At 30.9% G+C, this 16,754-nt stretch overlaps 1 protein-coding gene across 5 annotated transcripts; it reads right to left on the reverse strand.

Moving 5' to 3' along the window:
• Positions 1-9,387: 9,387 nt before the first annotated feature.
• LOC137813440 (Thioredoxin superfamily protein) lies at positions 9,388-15,884 on the reverse strand. Of its 5 annotated transcripts, none has more exons than XM_090299801.1 (12): positions 15,576-15,884; positions 15,452-15,496; positions 14,808-14,864; positions 14,364-14,433; positions 13,892-13,933; positions 13,662-13,735; positions 13,147-13,217; positions 12,160-12,245; positions 11,904-12,013; positions 11,439-11,493; positions 10,112-10,159; positions 9,388-9,717 (listed from the first exon to the last, which is right to left on the reverse strand). In XM_090299801.1, exons 1-11 carry the CDS (start codon positions 15,741-15,743, stop codon positions 10,146-10,148), a joined length of 792 nt encoding a protein of 263 aa, XP_090155927.1. In that variant the 5' UTR covers positions 15,744-15,884; the 3' UTR covers positions 9,388-9,717; positions 10,112-10,145. The 5 variants fall into 5 exon arrangements, 3 of the variants coding, with proteins under 3 accessions (XP_090155927.1, XP_068471794.1, XP_090155928.1); XM_068615693.2 differs by having other exon boundaries at positions 11,431-11,493; XM_090299802.1 differs by lacking the exon at positions 14,364-14,433 and having other exon boundaries at positions 15,576-15,874.
• Between the last annotated feature and the right edge of the window lie 870 nt (positions 15,885-16,754).

Consider the following 16,754-nt stretch of genomic DNA (forward strand, 5'->3'; position numbering starts at 1 on the left):
ATTACAAGGTTGTAATGAAAAATTCAATTTGAACTATTTGAAGAAAAAGTTAAAAAGTGAAAATAAATTATGTAATAATCACTATATTCACTATAATATATATTTTGTCTCATGATATTAATGTTATCTTGTTGTTTTTTTTATTGGTTACAAAAACATCAACATTTCTAAAGATGACAAAACAATTCGTATCATGAGTAAAATCTCTAATGGATATTAAATGAATATCTTAATACTTTTAAGTAATTGATATATATATATATATATATATATATTAATTACCCACTTGTTTATGGGTTGGATAGTGAATTTTATTTTGAATATTTTTCTTTTATAGAATTAAGTGATCAAAATAAAAGTTATTTGCAAGAAAAATATTAACCATTGAAGAATTATTTAGAATTTGATTTTATATAATTTTATTTTTATTTATACTTATGAAATTGAAGTTATTTTAAAAAATATTTTTAAAACTTATACTTTGGATGCAACTCACTTTAATTTTTTAATTTATTTTTAAGAAAATCCAAATTTATTTGCATTAACATTTTATTGTGCCATTTTATTTGAATTATAATTTAAAAATATTTTTTTATTGAGTTTATATTTTGGAAAAAAAATATTTGTAGGTATTCATGGATAGTCACAAGTATAAAAAAAATCTCTTGGTATTTTTTGTGGTGGCTACCCAACTGGTAGTGGAGCGAATAATGATACAAATTTATTTGGAAATAATAGGTAGGCACTATCCATATCTATCATGATCTATTGTTATCCTTAAGCACTGTCTACACCAATCTTTTCGTTCAAGATGACTAGTGAGTTAGTCCTTCATGGGTGATTTGTATGAAAATTAAAATATTGAAGAGTCAAAATAATGATTTTGATCCTAATTAGGGTATAAAATAGTTGGAGTGTTTGCATAAATTATAAGTGACTTATCTGACAAATCAGAAGGAGGACTTTTCTCTTGTATTCATTGATTAGTTTTTTGAGAGACTTGTAGGTAAATCCTATTCTTATTTTTTTAGGTGGATTCTTAAGCCATATGTAAATTCACATTACACTAGAGAATCATTACAAGAGCACATTTATATATTCATTTGACACCGATGCTTACTAGGATGTCATTTGATTTATGTAACCCTTTGAACAACTTTTTAGAAATATAAGATGAGTATTTTTTTTATTTATTGAAAAGTTACATCGAAGTGTCAATGATTTATTGAAAAGTTGCATGGAGGTGTCAATGACTTTTTATTTCACTTGATGCATGTTTAGAGAATTTATCTAGGGTACCACACATGTGCATTGAAAGTGAACTTGTGCTAAATTTTGAAAAGTATTATTTTATGGTAGTATAAGATATAGTTTTGGGGCACATAGTCTCTAGTAGGGAATTTAGGTTGATAGAGCTAAAATTAATTTCATTATTTCTCTATCATCAAAGCTTAGAGTATGCATCCCTAACTTGGGTTTAACACAAATACATCCCCAGTCTTTGTTTTTTACTTAATTAAATTATGTGCATTGGCATTCCCAATATTTGTTCACTCTCACTTAAGAGATAAAGTCAAACTTGTTTAAGCATAAAATTTATGTATAGAACCTCTTAGATTTGGACTCTATGAACTCCAAACCTAACTCTAAGGATTCTTATCATTTTAAACCACTTTCTCATGCTTTAAAGATAACTTCAAAGTAAACCATTAATATAGCTAGCAAATTAAACAGAAAACGGGTAAAATACCTAGAATAACAAAACGACCAATTTTTACTCAATTATAGTAGCAATTAAGTGTTTTCGTATATTCAAAACCTGTCCAAGAAATTCAAATAAACGATAAAATATAAGCATAAGTGGTTTAAGGTCAACTCCGAGAGAAACCTCACACTCAATGAGCTAGTAACAATTGCGTGGATGAGATATATGACTAAGTTTGAAACTACATTGTATATTTGAAACTTCACATTTTATTAGGTATTTGTTGGATTTTGAATTTATTTTTATTATTTTTAATTAAGAATTCTTTTTTGCATATTATATCCTATAGGTTTATTAAATAAATGAATGAACCTAATCTAATCTATTAGACTTAAGTTCATAGTATAACTACTTATTTTTTAATTTTTGTAATTAAGTTTGAACACATTTATAGATGGAGTTTTATGCTTTGTAATATTTTTTTAGATTCTTGGAAGAACTTTTAATTTTTATATTTAAATTACTAATTTACAATGAAATTTTTCTCAATTTTCTTCTTCAATCTTGTTCTATATTTTATTGTACGGGACACACCAAGAATAAGTTTGGATTAACAACCTAATTAACACTCACTTAAATAAGCGTATTAAGTTCAAGTAGGGATTACCTCGACGATAAGAACTATAACATGTACGGGCTCATCTCGAAGTTCCACATTTGTTAGAATTTGGTAAAACTAATGTAAATAGGTGATGATTTCATGGTATTTATGCTTCATTAATTACGCATTTATTACACTATTTATTTTGAAAAAACTGATTTCAGAGTCAGAATATCTTTGTAAGGATTTCTACCTATGTAACACAGACACTAACATGGACACTAATACGACATGGACACGGACACGAAGAGAAAATGTAGGACACAGGGATATGAATCTATATATTATATAATTATGAATTATATAAATTGACAATTTAGGTGTACAAGTATGTTCCAGATTATTTTTTGGAGCAGAAAAATGTTTTTCATGACCGATTCAAAAATATTTGTTTCTTAATTTTATAATCATAATAAAAATTTATACAATAAGTTTGAGTTTTTAGAAAATTAATATATTTTTTCTTTTTAAAATTGTGTTAGAACCGTACTAGAATTGTCAGATCCAACAAATACTTTTTGAATTGAACATTTCACGGATACGTGTCATACGAGTGTCGGTGTCTGATATGAGTATCCAACACCGACACACCATTTAAGAGGAGTGTCTGAGCTTCATAGATTTCTACCCATTCTCAGTTTTTGGTCAACACGTAACATAGGCAAGTGTTTTAAGAAGGTCATGAGCACACTTTATGGTAGAAGATTTAGAGATGACAGAATTATCCGAAAAGATAATATGGTTTTAACCCTAAACCAATATGAATAAGGTTGCCTTGTGCTGAAGCTTCAAATGGAGCTAGAGAGTTGGAAAAGGAAGAACATTGATGAAGTAGAAGGTGGGAAGAATGAGAATGCAAGAATTGGACAACACTTAAGGAAAAGTGAGGCCAGTCATTTTAGTTATGGCTCTGGATAAAACGTGAAGGCAAGGGGCACCATGAAACCACAACCAATACCTTCGATCTCAAAAATAGAAGTCGGGCTTTGTACCATGCGTCTGCACAAATCTCTCTAGGGGTAGGCAACATCGAAGATTGCGTGACATTAAGAGACAAAATTGAGAAGTTGGTGTAGGCGAGGCACCTTAAAAAATATGTGAAGTACGAAGACAAGCGAAGAAGTACAGTTTTTGTTGCAAAGAGACAAAGTTTTTGTTGCAAAGAGACAAAGGGGACAATAATAATCGCCCCTTGCGTGGTTATTAATACCATAGCTGAAGACTTCACTGAGAGAGGAAGTTCAAACTCAGATAGAAGAAGGCACTTACACGTAGTGCAGTCGGCTAATGCAATTAGTGACAATATGTCATCTATTATTTTCACGGATGTTGATTTTAAAATTATCAACCCACAACAAGACATTTTGATGGTTATCACAATTAAAGTGAAAAATTTTATTGTGATGAAAATCCTAGTCGATTAGGGGAGTTTGATCTAAATAATCTATTGAATATATGAGGATGTAATACATACATACCAAGATCAGATAGTCGAATTTTTCAGAGAAAGAGTAGACTCACATTATTACATCAACTTGTATACCAAGTGTATCGTGTTGTCAAAAGTAATAATGTGTCCCTAAGGACGGATATCAAACCCACAAGGAACAGTTGAATAATCAAGTAAAATATTTACTAAATATAAAACATAATAGTAAGAATTTGTTGAAAGTTGTTGTGATGACAATGCTTAATCAAAAAACAAGGCAAAGATTTTGTTGCTTCAAGATGGTAAAATAGGGATTGAGTTTCATCTTTCTCACTCTTATGTATTTTGATTAGCATGGTAACATTATGTCCTTTGATTGATGTTGATGTCCGTATAAAATTCATTTATATCAATTTCTAGCATATAAAATTATTAAGATGCTTCATAAATATCGATTCCTCGCATATTTATAAAAACAACTTCGAATCCAGCTCAGAAGTTAATAACAATCAACATTTCAAGTCTATTCCTAGCACTCAAATATGTTAAGTATTATTGTTTAGGTCAAAACCATAAAAATATTTTTCAGTCAGATTTAAGATTCTAGATCAAGAATTAGAAGCAAAATAATAATACCAATAATCAATCAAGAACAAAATATTATATTCAAATATCACCTCAATACATAAGAGTTTGAATAGAGTACTCCGAATCTCAAAGGGTAGAATTAACCACTCATGATGACTATTACACGCAAGGATGACATGAAAAGAATATCCATGATGTTTCTCTTTGACGACTATCTCTTCTAATGTTTTCCATTCCTCCTATTTTCCCAATTGAGTTACAAGTCACTCAATGGTGTTTTCTTCTTAATCTGGCACCCTAGGATTGTGCCTCAAGCCCCCTATTTAACCTAATTTGCTTAGGCTTAAGTGACTTCTCACTTGGGCATTAATGTGCTTGCTTGGACGAGTAAAACATAAAAAGGCCCAACGTCACTAGCGTTATCTCGCTCAAGCGAGATTCTACTCGCTTGAGCGAGATCCACTGGTGACATCTTGGCTTTTTGCAAATTTAGGCATTTTTTATGAGTGTTGATGTATTCCAACTTTCTCTTTTTAACTTTGTATATTTTTCTTTTGCCCAATTATCTCCATTCTTCCCTAAAATCTTGAAATTAACACAAATTTGAGAATAAATCGTTCTTATTCAAATTAAAATCATAAAATATGTAAAAAGGTATAAATTCATAAATTAGGGATTATTTTATACTTATTTTAGAAATTAATATTCATAAGTACCTATAGTTTAATATGAAATATTACTGAAATTTAGCACTTATCAGTAGACTTAAGGAAATATCATTTTGTAAATATTTTTCAATAGGTTTCGTGTGACAAAGCACAAAATATTTTTCTTAAAGAAAACTTATAACTAATATGATTAGACAAACATGTTCTAAATCTTATTTTATACTTAGAAAGGTCACATTAGACGCATATTTATAGCTCAATTAAATCAATTAATTGACATATTTTCATATTTTCTTTAACAAATGGTTATATCACATTTCTAATGTATTTAGGCTTTCTTTTCTAGTTCAGATTATATTACACTCTGGAGGGTAGCATCTTTCAACGTATATCATAGTTAGGCTCACTCTCCTAGGTAGTTGGATAAGCACTCTCAGTATTTTCCATGAAGTTCCTTTGGATCCTAGAGCTTCAATATTCTTTAAGCTTGATGATCCTCTTATGAACCTGTAAGGTTTGATTTATCATCTTGTTAACATTTTTAGTATAATGCAACCTCGACTCTCTTAACTTTGAGAACACTTTTATTTTAAGCAACATCTTGGCATGATATCTCCTTTCTTCTTCTTCTGGAAGGAAGGCTTTAAATAGACTTTGGAAAAAGGTACCTATTAAGAAGTTTTTATAGTCGTTGAGCATCTTCATCTTCTATGCACATTCTTTCTGCATATGGCGAGGTTCAATATAATTATTGTATTTAATGTACCTTTCATCTTCACTCCTTTCTCCTCACAACAACCTTGGTAACTCAACTTTTATCTCCCTAGGTAGTATAACATTTTGTACTAATTCATGATTAATGTACATGCTATACGAGGTTGATAGTTGGGTCAGATCAATTGAAAGACTCTTTGGGTCAGGAAGTTGATGAAGAAAATAGCTTTAATCATGTCTTGAGATATCTTTGATATTTGTTTTATATTTGATTTTGAATGACAGACGAGCATTCCCTGCAAGCATAGAGCAAGCATTTGGATATTTATTTAAGTACGAGGTTTTCTTACTCTATGTGTATTGTTTGATTGGTGCATATATCATCTATTTTATGTGTGTTTTATCAAAAAGACTACACAATATATTATTTTTCAAACGAAATATTTGCATCTTAAATTATTTGATGTTTTTATTATACTATCATCTTACAAAAGAAGTATAATCATGTTTTATTCTTAGCTATTTTTAAGCACTAATTAAAATCTTGAGTTGTTGAACTTTTCTCTCAACACAACAAAATCAAAATGCATTTTCTAGAAAAGCAAAAAATGACCTTCATAAAAAATTTAACAAATTACCACTATGAGGTCACGTTTTTTGGCCTTAAGAATATGGAGACCACTTACCAAAGACTAATGGATCACATGTTCAAGAAACAAAAATAGAAGTATGTGTAGATGATATAGTATAAAATCAAAATAGAAGTATGTGTAGATGATATAGTATAAAATCAAACTTATGTCATAAGCACGTAAGCAAGCTCAAGGAGATATTTGGTGAACTATATCGATAAAACATGAGGCTATATCCTGAAAAGTATATTTGTAGTGTAGACAAGTGAAAATTCTTTGACTTTATACTCACACACCAATGGATTGAGGTAAAACCAAACAAGTGTTAGGCATTGATAGAGATGCGGAGCCCCAAGAACCTCAAAGAGGTAGTTGGGAGGCTAACATCCATGTCTCAGTTCTTGCCCAAACTAGTTGAATGAACTAGGCCCACATACTGCTCATGAGGAAATCCCAAGTATTCACATAGGATCAGGCATGCTAATGCTAGGAACGCCACTAATGTTGTACATGTCAATCTTGGAGGAAACATTGAGCTCGGTGTTGGCTCAAGAGATTAAAAGGGAGAAAATGTTGGTATACTTCATAATTCATATCCTAAGAGATACAAAAACTTGTTATCAGATGATAGAGAAGTTGGGATAACCCTAGTAACAACAACACGGTGATCAAGATCATACTTCCAAAGTCTTCACATAGTCATCAAAACCAACTACCATATAGATAGGGTTTTCAACAAACCCAACCTAGCAAGAAGAATGGTAACCTGGTCCATAGTCATAATTTTGCATATGATATGAGTCGAAAGGGCTTATATAGGCACAATGCCTTGTAAATTTCATCAATGAACTCAGGCCATAACTCAGTGTGGATCCCGTGTGGTGAGTGCTATACGTGGATGGTTCCTCCAACTTAAATGGGGATTTGGAGTTGTATTGTAAAGGCCATAACATTTTTTTATCGAACAATCCTTATGATTCAACTTCAACACAACTCACAATTAGGACGAATACGAGGTGCTAATCATAAGGCTAATCCTAGCCAAGGATGTTAGAGCAATCTAGGTAATCTGCTAAAATAACTCTCAATTGACAATCAACCACCTCAAGAGAAAGTCTCAAGTGAAAGATCAGTGTTGATGAGATACTTCCACAAAGTCTCAAATATTATCGAACTTTGCAAAACACAAATGAACATATTTGACGAGAACAAAATGGAAAAGTCGACTTGCTATCCAAGTTGACAAGCATAAAGAAGACAGGAAATCATAAAACGATCATAAAGCATACGTTTTCATGTCCTACCATCAACTTAGAGGAATGCCTCGTCATAAACATAGGAACTTGATGGATGAGTCCAACGATAGTCAACAATAACAAAGATGTTCCAGAGTAAAGAATCTCGCTTCATGATTATCAGTGGCGATTTCAACCAAAGAGGATTCTTCCCACCTATGCTCAAATGTATCACAGGCTCAAGTTGAGTGCATCCTTAGAGAGTTATACGTCAAAACCTATAGTACACATTCGAGGGGACGAACAATGTGGTTAAAGTGCTTCATGTTAGAGCTTCATGTCAGCTATTACTATCTGAACTTAAGGGGAGATTGCATAGAATTTGTCAAGAAGTGTAGAAGATGCCAACAACATGCCAACATCATCCATGTTAGCCCGAAACAGATGCACAACATTTCTTCCCTATGGCCTTTTTCCATTTAGGACATGGACCTTCTTAATCCCTTCTCAACCCCTTCTCATCAACTAAGGGTTAAAGCCTATTCGTACTCCTTGTGTTAGATTACTTTACCAAATTGTTTAAGTAGAGTCATTGGCAATAATAATTGCCCAACAAGTTCAAAAATTTGTGTGGAGAGGCATAATATGTCGATTCTAGATACCTCATACAATTGTTACTGACGATGGTAAACAATTTATAAAAAAAAAATCAATACAAAGGTCTAGGTATCTGACAAGTAACTATAGGTGCAATGGCTCCAAATGGAGGGGTTGAATGGAACCTTTAGACTCTCTTTTCGCAGTGAATAATTAAACTATCTATTTATACCATCTAATGGATCATCTAACAAAAACATATAGTAAGACCGTCTAGTAAATTGTTCAATGGTGAGAATTAAAACAACAACAAAAGTAAAGAGATACTAAGACAAAAAGATTTATCCTAGTTTATCCAAACCTTGGCTACATCCAGTCCCCTTAAGTAATTACTTAAGAGATTCCAGTAACCAACTGACTATAACAAGTATTCTCGCCTCTCTAGATTCAATAAGTATTATCCTCTTCAGGTTACATTGAGTATTAGCATCTCTCTAGGTTACAACTCTTTTGTACTTTCAACAAGATTACTAATATGACTTTTGTTGTTTGACTTGCCTTACTTTGTTTTGCTCCTTCAATCTCTTTATATATCTATTAATTTAACCTTTGATCCTCAATTGGTTAACATTGAATTTTGCATTATCTTTTATCTTCATCTTTCTGACGATCCTAGAAAATAACAAAAATCTTGAAGCCTCAATCTTTCATTTTGTTTTTGCTTTGAATTTGTTTAACTAAAATTCAAAAGTAATCACAATATGTTAGTAAAAAACAAATTGAAACTTTAACTAGTAATCTTTTAGTTCTAGATTTTTTTGTGGCATAAAGTATTTAAGATTTTCAGTTGTTCAAAATATTTTTATTTAGAAACGATACAAAGATATGCACAAACATGATAAAAGATAATTGAAAATGTTAATTTGATCAAATTTGTTTAAGAAAAGCTAAAACTTAGAGATATTAGAAAAATAGGGATGAATAGAGTGATTTCACGATTTCAAATTTTAAACTTGAGTAGAAAATCTCTTTGATTGAATGCATATATAGTAGATATGTATATTCAAAATATTTCGATGTTACAAGTCAATTTGTTCATCAGACTGTCTAATAACTACGTGTTGCTAATAAATTGTTTATCATATTGTAGATACTCACTGCAGATGTAAAAATACTATTCATATCTTTCAATATTAGCAAAAATCTTTAAAATGATTTTTGTTATCATCAAAAAATAAATATATGAATCAGGAACTGTCTATGTCTCATTTGTCTCATTAGACATCAAGAGACATAACAGACTGTCAAGACATGTCATCTAGTTCCTTCAGGGTCTCAACAATCTCCAATTTTTTTATGATGACCAAAACAACTCTCAGCATAACATATTTTACCATTAGAATATACATATTCATTCACACATCACAAAACATACCTAGTATTAAGACGTTGTTCACCCAACACTAGACGCTTACGTTGTCTTCTCCCCTATTTTTAACATAATAAAAAAGCTTTACTGCAGATTGGATCATTTAAAATGCATAGAGATAGCAGAAACATTCATCAAGAAAGTGAGGAATAATGAAAAACGTGATTAGAAATTTTCAAGATTTTAAAATAAGAAATTAATTCAAATCATGAATAGAATTGCATTAGAAATTTGTCAAACTCTCAAGTGTTTTAGGCTTGTGTATATATGAGGAGCATAATTTTATTCATACTCAATAGATTTGATAATAAACTTTTAAACTATAATCATAAATAAATCCTTTTAATTAAGAATCATTTAATTGAGTTTACTTGGACTTTAACAGTTATTTATGTGTTTTTAGGATAGATGGTCTAATATTTTTCAGAATAGATAATCTAAAGGAAGTGTTACCTTTGTGAATTGGCCGAATATGCGAAAGTCAAAGTTATTTCTTTGAATCTGAATCAAAACAGAAAAAAAAAATTGAGAAAAGAAATAAGAGAATAAATTCTACAATATCTCATAAACAAAATTATTAATAAATAAGATATACAATAAATATTTCTTTATAAGATATCACAAGTTCTTTTTTTCCAAACTTACAAAAGGCTAAAGAATGAGAAGATAAGATGATATGCTTTCTATAACAAAGTAGAAGTGTATTTATGTATTAAGATGTGTTCCTTACATTTGTTTTCATCTTGTATTTTTAGTTGTTCAAAATTAAACCTTTGTAGGACAATCTTCATCGTGATATTGTCGAGTAATTCTAATCCTATTTCCCTTTAATTTTAATATACAAAATTATTAGAATTAACTTGATTATTCTTGCATGTTATTTCAATTAAATTATTCCATATTTACTTCCACAACGTTCTCGTATAGATTTATTCAAATATAATCAATAATCAATTAAATTATAAATTATTGCCTTTTGGATATTATTTTTTAACAACCAAAATAATGTGCATTGAAAAATAATTTTATATATAAAAATATCAACTACGTTGTTACGTTTCCTCTCCTTTATTAAAAGAATAATCTATTAATATTATTAAAATATGAGCATAAATTCGTAAATATACTTAAGGCGATATCATAATAATAAATATGTTCAATTCTAATTTATGTTGTTATTATTATCAAAACTCTTAACTCAAATGTAACCATGTATTCCTCAATATATGTAACTGTATCATTATGTCCCTAATTATGTGTAATTTTAGTTAGGGGATTATATTCTATGCTTATTTTAGGAAGGCCATGAGAATGATATTCCCTTGACTTTCTCTGGAAATAACGATATACTGTATGTTTACGCAGATAAATCAGGACAAGACATACATTTTCATCTAAAAGCAAATCGAAAACTTTATGCACGTGGATGAGGAAATGCAGATAATTCTTACACGCATTTTTCATCTAGACCCAAAGCAAATCGAGTATATTTAGGAATAAATGATGACGAAATAAACAAGATTAGGAATACATACTTTAAAGAGGGGAAGTTGAGAATATCCTAGTAGAGAGAGTATGATCTGGAAAGTGAAGAAAGAGCAGGCAAAACTATTGCTAAAAACTCCATTGTTTCATCTAAAAGATTTGAATTCTTTTACAAAATAAATTTTAGAGAGGAGTGAGACGAAATTTCTGAGAACAACTTGCTCCATTACATCAAATAAATCTAAAATGATTACAATGTAAACGGAACATAGTAGTATAGAAATTACCTATTTACCATTAAAATATTCCAGAAGGTGCCGATCAAGCTCAAAATGTCGAGAAAGAAGCCCCTGTAATTCACAATCCATATGTCCGGTTAAACTATACGAATCGGAGACATTAATTGAACAGTGACGATAACAAGGCGGGAAGCAAATTTTAAATAGTCCCAGCCGGTGTTCAATGATATGCAGAGCATTGACAATGTTTTAAAATCAAAGCATATTTTGAACCTGTTTGATTAAATTTCTGCATAATAGTTTTTACTTTCTGTTATAAGTTAAAATCAATTTATCACTTCACTGATATAAAAGTTCTTTCATCTATCTGGCATCAAACTAAGATGAATAAATTATTTTTATTTATGAGAAACTCAACTTATTTTGTCCTTTTATAAAGAGCTTGTGAAGTTTTTCTAAACAGGGATGGTCTTGTTATAGTCACTATTCAAAATAGCATATATCCTACATATGACAAAAACCTTTGTAATCGTAGGGTGAAAATATGTTGCTTCAAAATCCAACTCTGGAAAGCGGGCAACTTCAGCCGCATTCTCAAATAAGATATATGTAGGAAGCTGGCCCATGCTTCCTGATAATCACAAGGCATCATATAAATTCCATATTCACTATACAATAATAACTAAAAAAACAATATAACAGTAAAATAGAGAAATTAAGTACTTTTAGTGAAAAGAAGGAAAATAAATTCAAAAATCTATCAATTAAAATAGGTACCACTTAGAGATATTCCAAATTTTTCAGCAGCATTGGGAAAGAGACCAAGATCAACTATTCCAAACGATAAATTTTTGCTTGAATATCTGCCAGAGAGATGAATGTACGGAAATTGTCAAAATCTGTAATCACAGCAATTTTCATGGAAATTGTCAAAATCTGTAATCACGACAATTTTCATGGAACTTGTCAAAATCTGAAATCACAACAATTTTCATGGAAATTGCTGATGCGAGATATAAATTTCTCTTCACCAAACTAATTAACTTCGTACACTTGCTGTGTAAACAGTAAAGAAGTTTCCCTAATATAAATTATTGGCATTGGATAGGTTTTAATACCTTAATAGAATTCATAACAGACTGGATTTAACACAGTTCCAGAATCTAACTTAAGGAAAGAGAATCACCCAAGTCACTTTAGGGAGTATTTTAGCCATATACTTAGACCTAGCTGATATGGGATTTCAACACTAGTTCATGTGGTTTTAATTTTCCAAGCCAAAAACAATGAAAGAAATATGAGATTGCTTTGCAATTGATGGTAAAATCTGCAAAACACCATAAATATGAGTATTTAGTTTGTTTATTTCGTATTTTAATTTCAATTTAGAGAGAACCAAAATTTGAAAATGTGTTTGGTTAGATTTGAATGAAGACCTTGGGAAACAAATAAAAAAGGACAAATTTGAAAACCACGTGTTCATTTCCAACAATTATTAAAACAGGAAAAGTGTGGTGGCAACTTTATATTGTAATAAAAAACTATAACCAAAACATTTCCTTCATTTGGGCATTATAAAGAAAATAGAGCACACAAAAAAGTTTACTCAAATAAACTCAATATTTAGACAGCTTCTAAACCTATAAAAGGCACAAAAGCTACTCATATTAGGTAAGAAGTACAACAACCTGAAGTTTACAGTATTTAGCCATTTTACTTGAGAGAGGATATATAGTTCAAGACAAAAGTCAAAGAGAAACATACGTAATTGAGAGCTCAGGAAAATACTGACTTGAGCGAATGCAAGCAGGTGAATATGAAGAACGAAATTCCACCTGCCAACTCACAGAAAGAAAGAAAAATGAAACCAAGGGAGAAGGAAAGAACTAAAACATAAACAATGATATGACCAAACTCCACACATTTCTAATATTACTTTCCACTCTATTTCAAAAGTGATAGGGAGTTTTGTGCATTATAGGTTTAAACAGAAGTAAATGCATTATATAGTGACTCACCAACAATCCCACCCATATGCATTACTAGTAGACCAATAAATTACAAAAACGGAAAACACATAAGTAAATTCTTCTCACCAACTACTGAAAAAAAAAAACAGAAAATGGGTAAAAATGAACTAGTACATTATATAAAATGGCTATTGAACCATACTCTGTTTCCCAGAGGTCATCATCATTGTGCATTGAATGCATTCACTAAACTAACAGCATGTTTTCGTAAGATACAGAAAGCAATTCCATTCAACTGAAGTTACGCACCAGCCAAAATCTTGTAGTTGTCCCCTCTGTCAACAGGCTTTCCAAGTGCAATGGGGTTAGCTTGCTGGACGTACCTGTAAGAATTAATCAAAGAGAAAAGAACTTAATCATATGATCTATGACTATAATAAAATAATAAGTTCTTGTATTTCTTATGATAATTTCAATTGATAAGATGCTTAATATAACAAAATCGTAAAGGCAAATCAGTCAAACCCAATCAACAGTACCTAGTCCTTGGAATAGAGGTTGTTGTGTTAACATATGCAACGCTGCAACACAGAAAATAATCAGAAGTATGCATATACAAAATGGTATGTAGAATTAGAGGCTGTAATTATAATTTACTTTCAGCAGTTATCTAACGCATATCTTGGACTTGTTACCCAAATGCAAAATATAAGCACAATCAATTAAGCATCATTAGTCTTAATATTTCATTTTGATCTGACCCTATGACAATTAAGTATGCAGTTTTTTATATAATTTTCTTACTTTTTAAATCACCAATAAAAAACATTTTTAAAATCGCAAAAAATGGTGAAAATAATATATATAATATATTTTTTAAAAATAATTAAAATAATAGTGTGATGGTTCATGGTGCCTCTCATAGTTAAAATTATATTGCAAGAAACTAAACATGCTGTAAATAAAAGGCAACTGTGCTTAACTAACACAAAATAAGCTGAAACTACCCACCTAAAAATACAAGAATATACCATACGGCTAAGTGGCGATCCATTGTAAAGGCTAGGACAAAAAGACAAATCTGGAAATAATAAGATAAGATAGAAGGTTTGAGAACTTCCATATAGACACAGAAATAAATGAAATCACAGGTAGTATGCAGCAGCAAGAAAGTGATTTAACACATCGAGCATACACATCACTTTTTCACAACAGAAGTTGTGCAGTTCCAATAATAAACAAGGAGCAGGAAAATCGTAATAATGCATGCTCCATAGTTTAATAGCCATCTAATCTAGTTAGACTTAAGATGTCATTTTATGATATAAACAAATTAATTTCAATTAAAATAAAAGTGCCAGAACCCTATCTTACTGATAATAAAAAGGGGCAAGTGAGAAGTGATTTACGAATAGGAAGCTGTAAAAGTCCAACAAATTCATCAATTGTGATTACCTTCCCAAGGAAAAGTGCATAGGCTATAAAGGTTTCCCAGTTGTCTTCCTTTGCTCCCTGTAACAAAAAACAATTAGAATTGAATACAACGCACACATGTTCTCCAAGGTCAAAAGCAGCAGTGCGTGAAACAACAGTTAATCAATCGACCATATACACCCAGTTCAACAAACTAGACAAAAATCAGAGCGACTTAACCACACAAGATATTTGTAAAAGAGAATCTCACTAACACATGGCACAAAACGAGAAGTTTCTTTATTTGAGAATGCAGAAAGATCACTCTCCAGCTTTGCGCCAATCCGCAAAACCCTTTTCATTATTAATGCCAACCGACTTACAGTTACATAAATTTCAACCATAACTCATTGCATTGTTGGATATTAAAAGAGTGATCAACGTATCCATGAACTAGCCACACGATTAGCATGGTGATGGTAAACTAAACAAAATGTTTTTTGGGAAAAATAAACTAATAAATAACTGCACAAGACCTAGAATTGAACTGTATAACCTGCAATTCACATTTTGAGAGGTATGCCCAAATTTTAGCGTTAACAATTACAATTCACACGATCAACTAGTAAATTTTAGGCAAACGTAAAGGCGGAATGAAAAATGGATCTGATTTGAACAGCGCGAACCTTGATGACGGCCAATATCGCGAACACAAGCAGCGTTTGTATTTCCTGAGAGAGGGAGAAGAAGTAAAGTAAGTAATCTGTGAAGAGAGGCGTGAGAGAGAGCGAAAGGGAGAGAGAATCTTACGCGACGAAGGAGATGTTGGATGACATGAGGTGCAAGGACTTCGGAAGCGGAGGTGCGAATGATGAAATATGAGAAGAAAGTTAAGAAATGGAAGAGGTAATAAGGTTCTGAAACCATGCGATTCAGGCTCTGCAACCCCGGAACCGTGTTATCACTTTCCTTTCCCATATGCTTCTTTCTTAACTTGTTCCTCTGGATCTGAAATTTCCCTTTCACCCGATTTCAGTCCATGCCCACAACTATGCTCTTCTTCATATACTGCTATTCCTCTGCAAACTCTGGATCTTCATGTTACCCAGGAACCTGTTATAAAATAAATTTAATTATATATATAATGTTCTACAAAAAAAAATGTACCTCTTTAATAGTTATTTAAATTCGTAAAACTGTTTTATACTCTACAAATATTTATTAGGTTAATGTTTTGCTTGGAATGAATAAAGTGAAATATATTTAGTTATTAACAATTATTTTAATTATTTTTTATTATAATAAAAAAATAAATACTAATAAAATATTAAACATAATTGATTATATAAAAAGTATAATTAATTATACTATAAAATTAATCTCTACATATATATATGGATCATGTGAAATATAACTATTCTTATACTTGTATATATAAAGTGAATCTAAATAGCATTGATAATAATTGTTGTTGTATGTGTCAGTCACTTGGTTGTGCTTTCTTGTACTTTAATGGTTCACTCCTTTAGATTTCAACACTTATTCTCCTTAGTTTCTCAACATTCGGTCGGAAGTAAACCTGTAGAAAGGTTTCTCCAACGATCAAGTAAGTACTTTGTATTGAGAGTGTGTATTGTAAAATTGATAAAAGCATACCATACTCTATTGTGGAGGGCTTATATTATAACATTTAGTAATTAGTCATCTAATTGATGGGTTGTATCTGACATATATCTACATTAAATCAATGTTAGTTGATTTCTCATAGTGTAACCCTGATTTATAGGGAGATATGTTTGGAGCATACCTTCAATAAATCAGTGTTAACTAATTTCTCAGGATGTCACCTGGATTTTATGGGGTGTGGCCCTAATTTGTAGGATATTTCCTTACTTGTCATTTATTGCAATTGTTCTTTTAATGTAGTTAACCAATCGGTTGGTTTCCGAGGCAGAGTGACGTGGCTCACTCAGTCCCGACCGGTACAAC

Source organism: Phaseolus vulgaris, chromosome 1 (assembly GCF_051622355.1).
Source record: "Phaseolus vulgaris cultivar YP4 chromosome 1, ASM5162235v1, whole genome shotgun sequence".
Lineage (NCBI taxonomy): Eukaryota > Viridiplantae > Streptophyta > Magnoliopsida > Fabales > Fabaceae > Phaseolus > Phaseolus vulgaris.

Bases quoted from the DNA above. Each gene is read 5' to 3' on its own strand.
- LOC137813440 (XM_090299801.1), bottom strand. From the start codon at position 15,743: ATGGGAAAGGAAAGTGATAACACGGTTCCGGGGTTGCAGAGCCTGAAT. The intron at 13,736-13,891 runs GTACTGTTGATT...TAATTCTTACAG, and splicing joins ACCTCTATTCCAAGGACTAG to GTACGTCCAGCAAGCTAACC. The intron at 12,246-13,146 runs GTATGTTTCTCT...TCTCTCTGGCAG, and splicing joins TTTCCTGAGCTCTCAATTAC to ATATTCAAGCAAAAATTTAT.